The sequence below is a fragment of the Maniola jurtina genome, chromosome 3 (assembly GCF_905333055.1).
Source record: "Maniola jurtina chromosome 3, ilManJurt1.1, whole genome shotgun sequence".
Lineage (NCBI taxonomy): Eukaryota > Metazoa > Arthropoda > Insecta > Lepidoptera > Nymphalidae > Maniola > Maniola jurtina.
In genome coordinates this window covers 9,711,209-9,727,837 of record NC_060031.1, presented here as the reverse complement: position 1 = coordinate 9,727,837, position 16,629 = coordinate 9,711,209, and the positions used below count along the sequence as shown (strand labels likewise).

General features: G+C 35.9%; 2 protein-coding genes across 3 annotated transcripts in view; both read left to right on the top strand.

The window, feature by feature from the left end:
• The window catches only part of LOC123879204 (rotatin-like), a 36,379-nt gene that overhangs the window by 16,153 nt on the left and 3,597 nt on the right, over positions 1-16,629 (top strand). For both annotated transcript variants that reach the window (XM_045926813.1, XM_045926822.1), the window contains 9 exons: positions 421-565; positions 1,279-1,409; positions 10,116-10,227; positions 10,858-11,080; positions 12,665-12,831; positions 13,617-13,778; positions 14,462-14,728; positions 15,633-15,811; positions 16,427-16,625. In XM_045926813.1, the coding sequence (XP_045782769.1) occupies positions 421-565; positions 1,279-1,409; positions 10,116-10,227; positions 10,858-11,080; positions 12,665-12,831; positions 13,617-13,778; positions 14,462-14,728; positions 15,633-15,811; positions 16,427-16,625 (1,585 nt within the window). The remainder of the gene's footprint in view (positions 1-420; positions 566-1,278; positions 1,410-10,115; positions 10,228-10,857; positions 11,081-12,664; positions 12,832-13,616; positions 13,779-14,461; positions 14,729-15,632; positions 15,812-16,426; positions 16,626-16,629) is intronic.
• On the top strand, positions 4,118-7,543 carry LOC123879337 (cytochrome P450 6a2-like). The gene is made up of 2 exons (XM_045926988.1): positions 4,118-5,682; positions 6,686-7,543. Exons 1-2 carry the CDS (start codon positions 4,368-4,370, stop codon positions 6,847-6,849), a joined length of 1,479 nt encoding a protein of 492 aa, XP_045782944.1. The 5' UTR covers positions 4,118-4,367; the 3' UTR covers positions 6,850-7,543.

Sequence of the window (16,629 nt, the reverse complement as noted above, 5' to 3'; positions counted from 1 at the left end):
TGTAATCAAGATAAGATTTATTTTCCATTATAAGCTATATTTCATTATTTATACATGAACTGGTCTTTCTGATTTCTCTTTCGTGCAGAATTCTATTATGATCATAATCCATACTATATTTAATGAATTAAATGCGAAACTTGTTAGGTCGCTGTGATTTTTCTTACTAATTAAAGATATTTAGACTTTAAAGTCAGACTGAAATGTGTATATAATATAATATTATGATACTTTTTATCCCATAATAGAAAGAGTTAAAATTTAAATTCAATTTTATTGTTAAGTTTCATGTAAGTCTGTTTAAAAACTCTGAATTTTACTATAGAACAATTTAGCATAAACTTTTTAAATTGTTCCTTCCTGATTAATTCCTGTTCCTGTTGTTAATTCCTGAAATGCATTTTATTTTTCTGGCAATAGAGATGGAGTGAAGTATGGAACGGCAGCGTAGTCCGCGCTGTAGTCAAATGCAGTACTGGCAATGGCACGGAACTGCGCGCCACCGCTTTGCACATCATGGCCGCCCTTGCCCAGTACACGCAACTAATGCCGCAGTTGATCCAATGTAAGTTTAAAAAAATGTCAGACCTAATTTCGTCCACAGCGGCCAATCTCTATTGAGATTACTAATCTTAATGGAGATAACATATCCCGAGCAGTTGGGTATTTTATAATTTGACACAAATGTTTGCGCTAACACAGGTGCAGTCGCTATTCGCTCACTTTCATAGCCCGATGGAACGGAAATCCGACACGACCAGAGAGAGATCTAGCGCAGAACCGATGGCTTTACGTGCTCTCCGAAGCACAGGGATAACACCGCTAACTTCCTAACTTCGGGCTAGCATCTACTGAGAATTTCTTAACATAAAAATCCAATACCTAACTATTTTTGGCCCGACCCGGGATCGAACCCAGAACCTCGTCATCTGCACTCGAACATTCTAACCACTAGACCAACAACAAGTTTAAAAGTATTACATAATCAAATTACTAGATGATGCCCGCCACTTCGTACGCGAGGGTTTAAGTTTTTAAATTTCCCTGGGGACTCCTTGATTTTCCGGGAACAAAAGTAGCTTATGTTCTTCCCCGGGATGCAAACTATCTCTATACTTTTCGTCATAATCAGCTAAACGTATAAGTCGTGAAAAGCTAAAGTGTCTATCTAGCTAGCTGTGCAAGACAGACAGACACTCGCTTTTATAATATGTACAAATACAAAAGAAAAGTTCTTCAACCAAGGATAGTGACAGTGTATCAATTGAACCTGGCCAGGTGTTCCTAAAGAGTCGTTGGTACAGCATGGAATGGAAGTTTTCTCTCAAGAAGGCGAGGCCAACGTAGTTCGTTCCGCGGCGGCTTCCTTATTGACCACGCTTACTGCTCGAACCTCTTCTCACACGCAGGTTAGTAACAGGTTTTTATTGATAGTAAATAGTAAAATTATTTTATTATTTGTGAGGTTTTTTTTTTAAATATAAAATATGTGGATGGTTGGTTTGAACGCGTGTTCAAGGGATCTCTAATTTTTTTTAGAAATAAAATATAGCCTATCTTACTTGCTGATAATGTAGCTTTCTATAGGTGAAAGAATTTTTGGAAGTCATATAACAGTCAAATACGAATGACTATCTATTATTCATTAAAAAAGGCAGTAATTTAACGGCTCACATTTATATACCCAACACAAGAAAAACAAACATCAACGTTTATCATTACAACTATAAAATGGTGTGCTATAATGATCTATAAATTATAGTAACCGCAGTTGTACGTGCATCAAATATTGAGGACCACCTACGTGGTTCGCGATGATAGTTATATTTAGGTCTGGGTGCGTCAGAAGTAATAAAAATGTATGTTCAATCATACGTGTTAGGCTCAAAGGCAGGTGAAAATTTGAATGAGGTGCTTGATTGAAGTTTGTCAGGTCGTTCTTTTTCTTTAGTCTTTACCCGAGTAAGGAAAACGAAATCGTGTCAAATAGACTGTGGTGGCTTCAAGGTTTTTGCTGCTGTCAAGTTTAATTTTTTCTAACATCTTTCTGAAAAAACGTTAAGCAAAACTAAACACCTAACAAAACTAAACAATAAAAAAAAAGAAATTAAAAAAAAAAAATTACCTGCAATTTGGTTTAATTTTATCGAACATCGTACATATATTATATTCGTTCATAAATAGTTTTGCGGTGAATTAAGAAATGGCGGTCCGGCAGGCGCGTTTAGTCATAGTCAGAAAAGGTAGAGGCACTATAATACAAACTTTGAGCTTGTATAAAGCACCTCCTCAAGTTTTGTCTACGACCTCTCAGACTATATTTTATGTGTATCTATTTGGTATGTATTGTCATCGGTCGAATGTATTACATTATTCAACCTAATAAGATAACTTGTAAATGTATTTAACCTGAACAAATGGTGTTAAATAATTATGTCGAAACTGATTAATAATATATTTAAAGTTGTATATATAATTGGCACTGATTTGTTAACTTGCTTACTTCTGTCTAACTGAATCTACTTATTATCTCGCTAGTACGCACACATCTGTATAAGTGTGCGCAATAGATACTTACTCGTTTTTAAGTTACCTACTACCGATCGCGCTGTACCTATCCTTAATGCAAAATCGTAATCTCTATTTTCAGTTTTGCTTATTGGTAAACCCCACGTAGTTATGTTAGTAAACATTGTTTTAAAAACGCACCGCAATATAATTAAAAACTAATTTGCTCAAAGTGCTAAACAGTACTCATATATTTTATTACTTTACATTGTTCACAAATGAAAATAGTCGATTGTTGGGACTTAACTGGTTATCAAGTACATAACAATATGCAACTACGGTAATAACACTCACGTAGGTATTTCGTTTTTGCACTCGTATGTGGGATCATAAAATTAAAGTCGGTGTCGTTCGTAGAATTTATAAATGTTAATGAATATAAACGCACTTTAATTTTATTTCGAAACTTGAAAGAACAAGTGAACAAAGTGTATCTATATTCAAGAAACACTAAGATGCGTCAATGGACAATTTCTTAGTATATAAGATAATTTATAAGCTCAGTTTAAAGTTAAACTACTTATTATTAGTCATAAATTAGGCTAGATCGTAGTACAATAATTAAGTAGTTTATTGGCTATGAGTAGGTATAATAAGAAGAAACACTTATGTTGATCACAAGTTCATATCTTTCGTTTTGTTTTCATTCATTTTCAGACCAAAACAGCTACATTCAATTGCCAGCTCTTGTATCATAGTTTTCAACTTTGTTGGAGATTCTTCGACTGACACCATAATGCTGGGTCTAAAACTTGAGTTTATGCACGTTGTGTTTTCTCTAGGACCTAGGTATTAAGTAGATCTCCACTAAGAATGGATTTTCAGAAATGCAAGCCGAGTGAAGCCGGGCGGGGTAGCTAGTACACTAACATTTTATTAATTACCAGTTATAGTATTTGCGCCAAAAATAACTCTACAGTCGGTTTGAGAGATTAAACTTCGCGATTGCGATAACTGTCCAGCAGCGGTGGAATGTGTAATTTGCTGCTTATTACTTATTCTTGTTTTGGAATACAATGCATGTTATAAGAACGTTTCTACACTGCGGCTGAGTTCTAAATATAAATAAATTACCTTAGAATTACCACTAGAAAACTTTAGAATGTACAAAAATAATTGTAACAAATGAAGGATTTAATTTTAGTGTATTTAAATTTTAATTAATGTTCAAACAATGACTCCTCCATCATAAATTACTTAGAGCCATAACTAAAATACATGTTTATTCTATCCGAACATCAAATGTTTTTGATGTGAAGGTTAAGAGATGTCTACATTTTCCATTTTTCTGATTAAATCAAATCTTACGCCTAAACATACACTAAATTGACTAGGTCTTTAAATACAAATTAAGAGATTTCTACTCATATACGTTATAAAATGACTTGTAAGTTGTAGTGCACTGATATAGTTCTGTACTCGACGCCTAATATGTCTATGTATAATATGCTTCTTTCACCTTTATAGGACCAATTCACTATGTGAAAAACGCCCTTAGAGTGGGCATGCGGGACGTGGGTATATATGCAAGTCACGGACTTGGTACGTCAACATTAACGACCTTGAAGCTACGCGTAGAGCTTATCTTGACGGCGACGCTCGCTAGCGATACGCGATACTGTTCATTCGCTTTCTGACCGCCACCGTCGCTAGCGCCGCTCGCCACCACATGAACTCGATCGGGCACGCGTGCTGCTTTGTTTACTACACAAAACGCCGCGAACAATCAACTTTAGTTCACCCTCTAAACGTGGTTTAATTTAATATATTCGCAAAAGTTTTTGCGACGATAAGTGAACATGTGTGTTACTATGATTTTATTAGTGGCTTTGCTTTCGTTAGTGCTTTTACTTACTATTTTTCACTATGCAACTAAAGGAAGGAAGTATTGGCATAATAGGAAGGTGCCATATAGAGAGCCATGCCCTATATTCGGCAATTTTGGTGCTACGCTAACAATGCGCCAAAGTTATACGAAAACGCTTCAGTTTTTTTACGATGAATACCGAGATGAGAAATACGTTGGTATTTTTCAAGCGAGAAGGCCGTCTTTATTATTAATCGATGTAGATATAGTAAAAGCAGTACTATCAAAGGATTTCACCAATTTTAGTGATCGGATATCCGTTGCGACGGACACCCAGCGGGAACCACTTCTACGGAATCTAGCTAACATGAGTGGCTCTGAATGGCAAGAGATGCGGCACATTGTTACACCGACATTTTCTTCAGCTAAGATGAAAGCTATGTTTCCTTTAATAGCAGAGTGTGCAAAAACGTTGAAATCAGTTCTTATTCAAGAATCCGAAGAGGACATTGAGGTACCGAAACTAATGTGCCGATTCACTACTGATATTATAGGCAGCTGTGCATTTGGGGTCAATCCAGGGTCTTTAAAGGATAAACAGTCACCCTTTTTAATAATGTCACAAAAGATGTTCAAAGCTGATCGGGCCACAATATTAAAACGATACTGTCGAACATTTTGTCCACGACTCTTTAAGTTCCTGAATCTTAGAACTTACTCGTTGAATGTTGAAGTTTTTTTCACTGATATTATCAATCAAGTGCTAACAGAGAGGCGTGTAACTGGTAAACAACGAAGTGACTTTCTGCAGCTTATGTTAAATGTGCAAAAAACAGAAGCAGGATTTCCTATGACGGATGAATTAATTACGTCTAATTCCTTTATTTTTATGTTGGCCGGGCTGGAGACGTCCGCAACAACGTTGTCGTTTTGTTTATACGAATTGGCAAAAGATGTCGATCTGCAAACTAGATTGAGGACTGAAATAAAAGAAAGTTTAGAACGTTACAATGGTCTCAACTATGAAGCTGTATGCGGAATGCGTTTGGCAGCTCAAACGTATTTGGAGACTCTCAGATTGCACCCACCGACGCCGCTGACTACACGGCTATGTACAGTACCCTGCACATTGCCTGGAACTGATCTGAAATTGAAAGCTCGGGAAGCGGTCATTATACCAATCCACTGTATTCAAAAAGATTCAAAATATTTTCCGGACCCGGATAAATTTGATCCCGAGCGGTTTAGAGACGATTTGAATCCGAAGGGTTTTATCGCTTTCGGGGATGGACCGAGGAGTTGCCCAGGTAATCGTTTCGCCTATGATTATGACACATTTCTAGCTTTTAATGTCTTCTCACTTGTTTAAAAATTATGGTCATTGTTTGGAATTTATAATAGATGACATCACTGTATCGCTAAAAATTCTCATCAACGATTGTTATTCAAACAATTTTAGGAGCCGTGAGAACTTTCATTTGAATACGCATTGATTTTGGTTATTGTATTAAGTAGGTAAGTCGGTACATGTGATTTATAACACTCGAACTAAATGTGAAAACATGTTATGTTTTTCAACAATATTTTCAAGTTGCTTTGCCAGCTGCTTTAATATTATATATAGGACGATAAGTTATCTGATCCAATTTTTTTTTACTACAGTTGAGATTCTGTATAACGGATGAGTGAATTTAGTCAATTTAGAAGAGAAACGAGATCGATAACAACAAAATGTTAGAAACGGGGTCAATAGCCAACATTCTCGTGAATACTTTGACTATTAACTTCGATTGGTTAACGATACAATGTTCGAATAATTAATTGAATGGATATACTTACGTGATTTTAGGAATGTTGTCAGTTAGTTAAAAATACAATCTCCATACTTTGAAGGTTTTGTGTAGCATAGAAATTAGCCACCTTCTATTTTTTTCCTCTTTATTGGGCCTGACTATTTTAATTAAGGTCTAAGCGCCAATATGTTTCAATTTCCACTCGTTGCGCAATTCACCAATGAAAATAATACCTTATTATTTATTACTAGCTGATACCCGCGACTTCGTTCGCGTGTATGTAGGTTTTTAAAATTCCCGTGGGAACTCTTTGATTTTCCGGGATAAAAAGTAGCCTATGTGCTAATCCAGGGTATAATCTATCTCCATTCTGAATTTCAGCCCAATCCGTCTAGTAGTTTTTGCGTGAAGGAGTAACAAACATACACACACACACACACACATACAAACTTTCTCCTTTATAATATTAGTGTGATTGCCAATTGATTAGTTGTTTTAAAATATAACTGGTTTTCAGGGGCCCGATATGCTCAACTAATGGTCGTAGCTGGTCTGGCTACCATACTTGACAATTTCGTCGTGGAACCCTGCGCCAGGACTACGCCAAGCATACAGTACGACCCGAGAAGCGTGATGCTTAAAAACAAAGGAAGCATTTGGCTTAGATTTAGACCTCTTTAAATGATGAAGGACTATAAGCAACTTATTCTATTAGTGGTGACACTACTATGACTATTTAATGTTTTTATTTATATCTCCTGTATGGTTATGTCGGTACAATGTCTATGGTCTACGCTTTAGTTTTTCAGTATTGTAATAAAGTAAATCGTAGGAATAGTGATACTCCTATCTTATCTCACATTTCTGAAATATTTAGTTACATAATTGGTTTTTGTTTATTACTCTAATTAACTAATATGTAATATAATCATATACATAATATATTATTAATAGATTCTATAGGTACCTAATCTATCAATCTACGCGTACCTACGGTTATCGGTTACACGTATGTTTTATTGAAGATTCTTATAGAAATATTATAATACAATGTAAATAACTTGATGTAAAAATCTTGATGTAGAATAAGCAAGATTTTAATTAAATTTGTTCTATGTATTGTACCTTGGCGGCAGTTGATAAGACGGACATGTATCTCATTAAGTTTAAGTAAGTACTTAAAACACAAATGTAATTTAAATATTGGGACTGAAAATGTACCTTATCATTATAATAGGTATTTAGACATAATTCGCTATGTGAATAGATGTACTTGTAGTATGTGCGTTTAAGCTTAAATTATTTACAGATAGATATCATTGTTATGTACTATGGAAATTAAAAAGTACATACCTACTCAAGTTTTACACTTGAACATATTGTTTTAATTTTCGTTTTCCTCTTGCAATATTTACTCTTTGGTGTTTGCAATGACTGTGTCAATATTATGAAGAAGAAACTGTAATTCAGTTTAAATATTTACTTTACCAGAGTGGACGCAGAATCTAACGAATGTCTATAGGTACATAATTGTATTCCAATAGATGCCTCCAATGAAGAATGTCTATTATGGGAGAGGTTAGGTAATTTTTTTATACGCAAACTGTATTTAAAATAATACTTATTTAAAATAATGTTCAACATTTTTTACTTACCTATCTACAAAACTGACAAGTAAAAAAAAAAAATATAGGTACCTAATCGTCTGTAAATGAAGGTCAACATAATTATAGTAGGTACCTTATGTGTTCAGTGACCTCCAAATAATCACTGGTTAGCTAGGTTTTTGGTAATACCACAGAATACTTAAGAGTACCGTTCGTATTACTTAAAGCTAATCGAGGAATACTATTCTTGAAAATGAGTTCTTAATAATATGTCATGTCGAGAAACAAGAGTTTTTAATATCCTATCTTACTAACTTGGTACCTACCTACTTTAAAAACATCGATAAAGATGGCGGCTCCGAAACAGTTGTTTCGTTTGGCGATCATTTTACTTCCGCACTTGTGCGAAGAATATTCCCACACGGCTTTGGAGGCAAAAAACTGCGTAGTTAATACATTAATGGTTATGTTGTTATCACTTATCATCATTAACCTGTTTATCAATGTAAAACGTAAGGTTAACATGGAGAGTTCAGATTTCATTCCTACTTATCTGACTTGAACGATGAACTTTTGGATAGTTCACCAGAAAACATTAATTTACTGTGTTGCGTGGATACCTTAATTATTTATGGCTTATTATATTAGCTGATGTCCGCGACTTCGTCCGTGTGGATTTAGGTTCTTAAAAAACCCGTGGGAACTCTTTGATTTTCCGGGATAAAAGTAGCCTATGCCACTCTTCAAGTCTTAAATTATACCTACCCATTCAAACACCTCTATCCGTTGCTCCGTTGCGACGTGATTGAAGGATAAACGAAAAATCAACAAACACACTTTCACATTTATAATATTAGTAGTGGTTATTAGCGATTGCTTATCAGTAAATTACAAATTCCATATAATAGCATCTTGTATCGAATAGTACCCAATAAATTATCCGGTTCATTTGCTAACAAGACGCACGCACGTCTTAGGACAATATCCTTAGCGGGTTAACGCCCCTCGAATTTTACGTTGCGTCAAGTTACGAAATTTTCTAAACTGGTTCCGCCATTTGTCGTTTCTATATTGGAATTCATCTATACTAATACCAGACATCTCTGACTAATACTAGCTAATAATATTTTTTTTGTTAATCGATAAACTCCGAAACTTCTGAATCGGTTTAAAATAACTATTACATACAATAAAGCTACTTTATCCAGACGTAACATAGGCTATATAATATACAATGTATAGATAGAGGTATATCAAATTTCAACTTAGCGAAGCCGGGTTAGTCAGAGGGGTTAGGGTTAGCAGGGTTAGGCTATATAATATATATGTATAGATAGAGGTATATCAAATTTCAACTTAGCGAAGCCGGGTTAGTCAGAATGAAAACAATAATCGTGACTCTGTACCTACTGGTTGCAGTTTATACGATGTACCTAGGTATCACACTAGCTTCAGTTCGAACATATTTATTTAGGCTTATTTTGTGGTTTAGCGACATAATATAAGGTAAATAAAGGGTACGTAACATACCACGATTAATATCGTGTGTTTCAAAACACGATATTAATCGATAGGTATCGATATTTAGACCCAGTTGCATGAGTCGTGGTTTATGCAACTGGGTTGAAATATCCATAGTTAAAATCATCGTATTAAGGCTATTTAGCGCTACTCTATTTTCCCTATATTAAAAAGTATATGCTTCGAAGGGGCTGGAGTGTCCGAGTCTGACAAGAGTCCTATAAAAATTAAGGTCATAAAAAGTTTACTTGCTTTTTCTAATGCAAATAAAGTAATGATTCTATATTCGAAGTTTACTGACTCATAAAGCGCGTTTTTCCTTATCTTTGGTCTACTTTCCATCCATTATATATTTACAATTTATCCTTATAAAATGTTTGTGCTAGGTTACGCATATTCAACGTTTTCGATACGAACTGCAGCTAAGGTGTGAAATGCCCTGCTAGCGTCCCTTTTCCTTCTACATACAAATAGAGTTCATTCCTTCAAAGCAAGAGTGCCTAAGCACCTTCTAGACAAGCGCGCTCCGACCAGTAAAATAAATATTCAAGAAACTTTTCTTACCGCTAATATTTTAGCTAACTCTATTGTACAGAATCTCTAAACAAAATTCACAAGTTTAAATCTAGTGATATCCTTTTCTGCAGGGAGCATCATGATTGGGATATCAATACATTTAGGCTAAGCATTTAGGCCTGTCATTTAAGGTTAGTTTAGAGATTCTGTACAACAAAATGAGGACTCATTATTTTATTGACTTAAATCCTCATTAAATAAAGAGTTCCACAACTTAACGAAACTTTCGTGTGTTTTTTTAAGGTTTTAGAACGTGAAGTTCTCCAAGCAATGGATGAAGGAAATTTCATCGAGGAGTGTATGCAAATTTTCATTGACTTCTGTAATGACACCACTGAGAACAAAAACTATATAGGTGAGAGTAAAAACACTACATACTTTAAATATTTGAAAACGCTAACTTAAAAGTGCTGAACTAAAGTTATTTATCTATGCCACATACTAAGGATATGATATTATACAGAGGTTAGACGAAACCATCTATACAGACCAATCAAAGCAAATGTGGCAAGTGCGTGGCAAAGGAGTGACCCGAACTGGCCTACGTAGTTAGGGCCCTATGTCCTAGGGTTGTCCTGGTCATCATTTACTATGAAATTCAAGGCCAACAGACTACTGTGTCTCTCTTTATACTATGCCTATAGATAGTGTCACCCGTTGCCAAATCAAGGCCAGTCGACTTCCTACAATTTTACGATAAATCCAGTTACAATCCAACATTAATAATACAATTTGATTCATAGAATAATTTTATTTTAGCGGATGCTAAACGCTCAATTTTGTCACGATATTTGCATCGTATTATAATCCTGTGATCCAAGATGCACAATATTGTATTGAGCCTATCGATGTGCACAAATACGACCACAGATCGTGATACAAATACTTATTGTGATCCAAATTCTAATAAAATATTAAACGTGTAGCATGCACCCTGTAGTCTTTCATTGTATAATATATTCTATTAACTTATCGTTTTTTTTAGAGCCAAATGTGCCTCTATCGGTATTAGAGCGAAGATCGGAACTAGAGGTGCGCGCAAACAAGAGCGGCGAAATGAACTTGTCGCCTTCCCTACAATTTCACAAGCCTCTGCCAACTGCGTCGCTCATCGCAGCTCTAGCAGACGTTCTGCACAATGTCACTGCCTACAGAATTGCACCTGTGCAGGCATGGAATGAACGTGGACTCTACAGGGTGTTATTCAGGTAACTTTGATATCTTCTTTGTTGTTCCCTGAGGCACTGTTTCTACAAACTTAAATTTAAAGATCCTTAGTGCACTCTACTTTAAATAATAGGCTCACGACTGGCACCTAAAGTCACGAGGTTTGAAAGTTCTAAATTAAATTAGGCTTGTCTGTCATTTGCTTATTACATTGGTAAAAAAAGATGCGAACAATCAAAAATTTAGTTGCGCTCAGAATCAGTACCAATGCGTATTAAATAATATGAAAATTATTTATTTAAAGACCGGTTTTTAGTTAGCTGAAATGAATAATATCATTCGCTGATTGCTTAGTATTCATCGTTGTAGCGTTCTTAAACATGTCTATGATACCGAAAACTTGATATTAGTCATTCAGGTTTGAGTAGATTGAAGTGTTATACTGTTCTAATTAGAATTACTTAGCTGATAATGTCTTTGTATTGCTGTAGTAAAAAAACACGTGGTTGATACGGTATTCTGAATACTAATTTCCTTTGTTATTAAAAAGATACGACGACTTGTCGGGTAAAGTGATCCGCTCTGTGACCTTATGAGTGAGACGTTGCGATTTGGATTTCAGGATATATAAAATAAATAAGTTACTTTTAAAAATTCGACCGCAATTTACGTGTGGGGGTGAGGTACATACACAATTTTTTTTCATGATTTAATTTTACCACTTTGTCCGCGTAATTAAAATGTACTCATGCCAAATTACAGCTTTCTTTTACTAATAGTCACTAAGCCACGGACGGACGGACGGACTGACAGGGTGAAACTATAAGGGTGCCTTGTTTACTGCGGAACCCTAATAAAAAGAAAATTTAGAGAACAATAATTATTGTACCAGCTAATGTTTATTTAGTGACACATGGAAAATGAAATAACATCCTATGGATCATAAATAAAAATAACATTCCAGGAGTTGCATGCTTATCTCAACAACTCAGATGTTATTAAGTGGCTATTGAGATTGACTAAGCCAATTTCGCGAAATGAATGAAGTGCAAGTTTTATTTGATATTGTAACGTTTTTATTTAGAACTACCGATATAATGACTTAATATTGTAGTGAACTGAGCTTAGATGATGATGTAGCTCTGATAAAATTTTGATGACAGGTTGGCATGTCAACAGTATTTTCGCCAGTCGATCTCGTGTCTAAATATGGCTTAAAGACCATCGGACATTGCAATCCTATGGGTCGATTCACATTGAAGAGATAATCTAAAATTTTATAGGTATATATCAGTATATAGTATTGACCTTTATCAAACTACCAAGAAAACAACCGGCCAAGTGCGACTCAAACCGCCCGCTGTGAATTCTATACATTGGAGTGCGACTGCAAAATTAAGTTTGTTTGTAAAAGTTTATTACTGAATTCTAATAAAAACTGTGCTAGTTAGGGACTTCGTTTTATTTTCCCTGTAAAGTTAACATATAGCACTAATTATTCCAGATATTTCGCTTTGTTAACTTTAAAAAACTATACAAACAATATACAATTTAGTTACAAATGTTTTTGCGGTATTACTACAACTCCTTTTGGTGAAATAAGTTGATTTCATTACAATTTGTAGATGTACGTCTTGGTCCCGCGGTTTGCCATCGGAGGTGTATCGCGTGCGCGCGTCTTCGTGCCGCGCTCTGGCTGCGGCCGCATCCGTCAAGTGCGTAAGGACCTCGCTGGCGGCCACCAAAGATTGCCTATACAATCTACTGCTTACGTTAACGCCTGATGAACTAGGTATAATGTCGTCGTCGTCAACCGATAGACGTATGTGTATAAATACGTACGTGTTTGATCTGTTATTGATGGAGATACAAGCGCCACAATAATATAGCAAATACTCTATTGGAGACCGTTTTGAGTGCAATCTCACCTGGTGGTAAGTGATAATGCAGTCTAAGGTAGAAACGGGCTAACCTGGAAGGGGTATAGTAGTTTTTACGAATTTTACGGTTTCGTAAAATTCGTTTGGTTCCTTTGGTTTCTACACGGCATCGTACCGGAATGCTAAATCGCTTGGCGACACGGTTTTGCTGGTAGGGTGGTGTTACTAGCCACGGCCGAAGCCTCCCACCAGGCCAAACAAACAAACCAACAAATTTCGAAATTATAAAATTCCCAACCCTGCCGAGAATCGAACCCGGGACCTCCCACTAATAAGACCGCAGCACGTACCACTGCGCCAGGGAGGGCGTCAAAACCGTCCGTCAAAATCGAGGATCGTCCGTTGTTAGTGCTAGATTAGCTTGTAACAAGACCATAGCCAGAACTTTATATGGATTACCCATAAGCTCGGATTTCTAGTTCAGAAATCTCTTGTAGAAATTTCGACTGCAAACAAAGATATCTGAAAATGACAGTATTATAGTTTCATCATATCTATTGGTTAAACTGGTTTATTTACACATGAATCAATAACTGTTCCAAAATCAAGTACGTATCATAAGAGATAGCATACCTATAGATACCTTATCTATTGTAGGTAACTTATACGTGATATAACAAACAAATCTTTTTTTCAGATAATTATGACATAGAGTGGTTAGCGTCTCGAACGCAGGGTGTATACTTACTTGCCGCGTTACTCCCAGAGAGGTCGGCGAGTGACGTTGTATGGTGGGAGTTGAAGAAGCACTCCACCCTTTTAGATTTACTGCTGTACGCCTTAGAAAGTGAACACTATGGTAATTTGCATTTACATTTAACAATAATGTGGTAAAATTGTAATCCAAAGTCTACTGGCAATAAAACTTGTAGAAGTCAAATAGCAGAAGATACTTTCCAATGGAAAAACCTGCTACGATCGTTTACACAGTGTATAGTGCATAAATTTTGAGAACGCACTCGCCATATATTTTGGTCTATTTATCAACTGTCATGTCATTAACTATACGATTCTGGCCCTTAATCCGTTAAGGGTAAACCGTACTTTTGACATGACCGTTTACAAAGAGCAAATATGGCGAGTGCGTTTTCAAAATTTATGCATTGTAAGTGATGTGTAAGTGACTTGCCAGAAACGTTTAAGAGCGGAAACCAGCCCAGAGAGAAGAATGAAAGAAAATAAGACTTGCCAGAACTAACTTTTGATAGTTATATTGCTAATAAACAGTTTTAATGCTTCTTGTGGCAAAACACAAGAAAAAGTTTCCAAGTATTATTTTTGCAAAAAATAATTTATGGAAGAATTAAGTTCTTTGGGCCCAAAACAAAAAAATACCAGAAGATTTCTTGAGTAATAGAATGAAACTTTGTATCCACAAATAAAACTTGCATTTTAACAGAAAGTTATTTTTCTAATTTTATCTTAGTACTTCTACAAATGACTTCTGTTCTTACTTCTTATTTAATTTTTCTTTGTTAACAGATTTGCAAGAAACAGCGATGCACTGTCTAACACACCTAACGCGTTCTATATCACATAAAAGACACAAAGATAATACTAAAGAAGAATCTTGTATTGACTTTTTGAACAATTTGAAGTCGCCATACAAAAAGCAAACAGACAAATTCTCTGGCGGCGATAGCTCAAGGGCGGATTGTCAACCGGAGTATGTGGTTGAGGAGATTTGCAAAGTGTTGATGAATGTTTATCGACAGTATATAGAGAATAAAAAGTGTCTATCTAGTCAAGGTATTGTTATTTGTAAACATAGATATACTTTTCTCGATATTGTCGTGGAATTAGGTACGTATTTTATAAATCGAGGAATCCCTTTAATTAAGGTAATTACCTGGGATAAAAAGTAGTCTGAATTACACCTTGCATTCTATTTTCTTCTTTCAGTTTATTTGCTTGCGAAAATATCGTCAAAATTGGTTTCGGTAAAAAATAATGAAAATGGCTGTTGCGATTTTGATCTCGTGCAAATTTTGTAATCATAGACAACATGACGGAATAACACAATGTAATAAGAGAATATCTAGAGGAAAATCGCGTGCGAAAATTCTTTTCGGAGTTTTGTCCATGCAGATGTGGCGTTTTTTTAAAATCCTGCGTGCAGTTTTCCGCTCGCGAAATTTCCTTATATTTGTCCGTGGACTGCTTGCTTCCTTAGCATCGGCAACAACCCTTTGGGAGCAGTGTTGCCTTCCTCTGTGATTTTCATCCATTCACCTATTGTTTAAATTTAAAAGTGCACTAATATTTTGTCTTTAAAATTCATTTTCCGTCACTATCGTTCTACGTCAATATCGTTTCCTCATTAGCGATAGGTTCTATCTTCGCGGACTGGACCGAAGATTTTCATTTTATCTTTCCTTTAAATAATTTTAAAACTTTGATATACGACTGGTAGTAACCTATGCCTAAGAAATTTGTACATGGTAGTATTGTAGTGCAGGTTTTCTCCCTTTGGTCAAAGGCCTAACAAGAGATACGGGATTCGAGGCATGGTGGCCTTGTTACCCGGGTGGGGTGCAGGAAAACTTTGTGTCCCAGTGGTGATCTTTTAGACGGTATTTCGCTGGGTCGCGCCTGTCTTCTTGGCTTAGAGCTTATCCGTGAGCGTAGACTAACATGGATAAAATGTTTTCAGACGAGAAATGGGCGCTAGTGTGTTCATGTCTTAGTTCCGTGCTATGTGTCAGTGCGCGCGCTCGCCTGTACTGCGTGCACAGGCACTTCACGGGCACGCTTCTGCAGTCGCTTCAGACGCTTCGGGACACGCTCTCGTTGCAGGGCAAACCCGTTGACGTCATCAGGAATGCCGATAACGTGAGTTAATTATTTTGAACCAAAGTTGATTATTGTAAATCGGAGCGTAGAGCGCCTAAATCAGAATTTCAAGTAAACTGAAGCCCCGTTTTATTGAGGTAAAATTTAATAAGAACTTTAAATTCCTCCAAACTTATAATAATTTTGAGACACATTCCCAGAAAAACATTTTTGAGCGAAAGTGGTAAATTACTATGATATGATTCAAAAGCACTTGTAAAAGTTTATTTGAATACTTTATTCTATTCTAAGAGTTTGGCCTTAATAATTTTAAGTAAAATTATGAACACTTGAAAACATTCGCTAAACTAACTTTATTTATATAAAATTAAAAGCCTCTTACCTTAAAGGAGCAACCTTTCTTTGAAGTAGATTTTTACCATTTGTAATTTGTACCATCTGTAAACATAGTGTCAGCACGCAGACTATTTGACACAAAGTCAATTTTGATTCCCGATATGCTCGGTGGGGTACTTTGAATCGCCATAAAAAGTCATTTTTTATGGAACACCTCTTCCAGCGTAATTGTATAGGTTACAGTCTTTTCAGAGCTCATACTGCATTTTTTTTCATTGCCCCTTAATTAGACTGAGAAAACATTTTTCTCATTTGCAGGAACCCATACTTCACACATTAAATTGGGTGCTCACATTGACAACATGCCTCATGTTAGAATGTGCCGCAGCCAAAGAGCGGATTGCGGAAGACATAGCGACCTGCCTGATTCGTCTGTGGCCCTGGTGTATGATTACTGAAACATTGAGGGACACCATCATGCGATTGTTGGTCACTTTTACTAATGAATGTCCTAGAGGTAA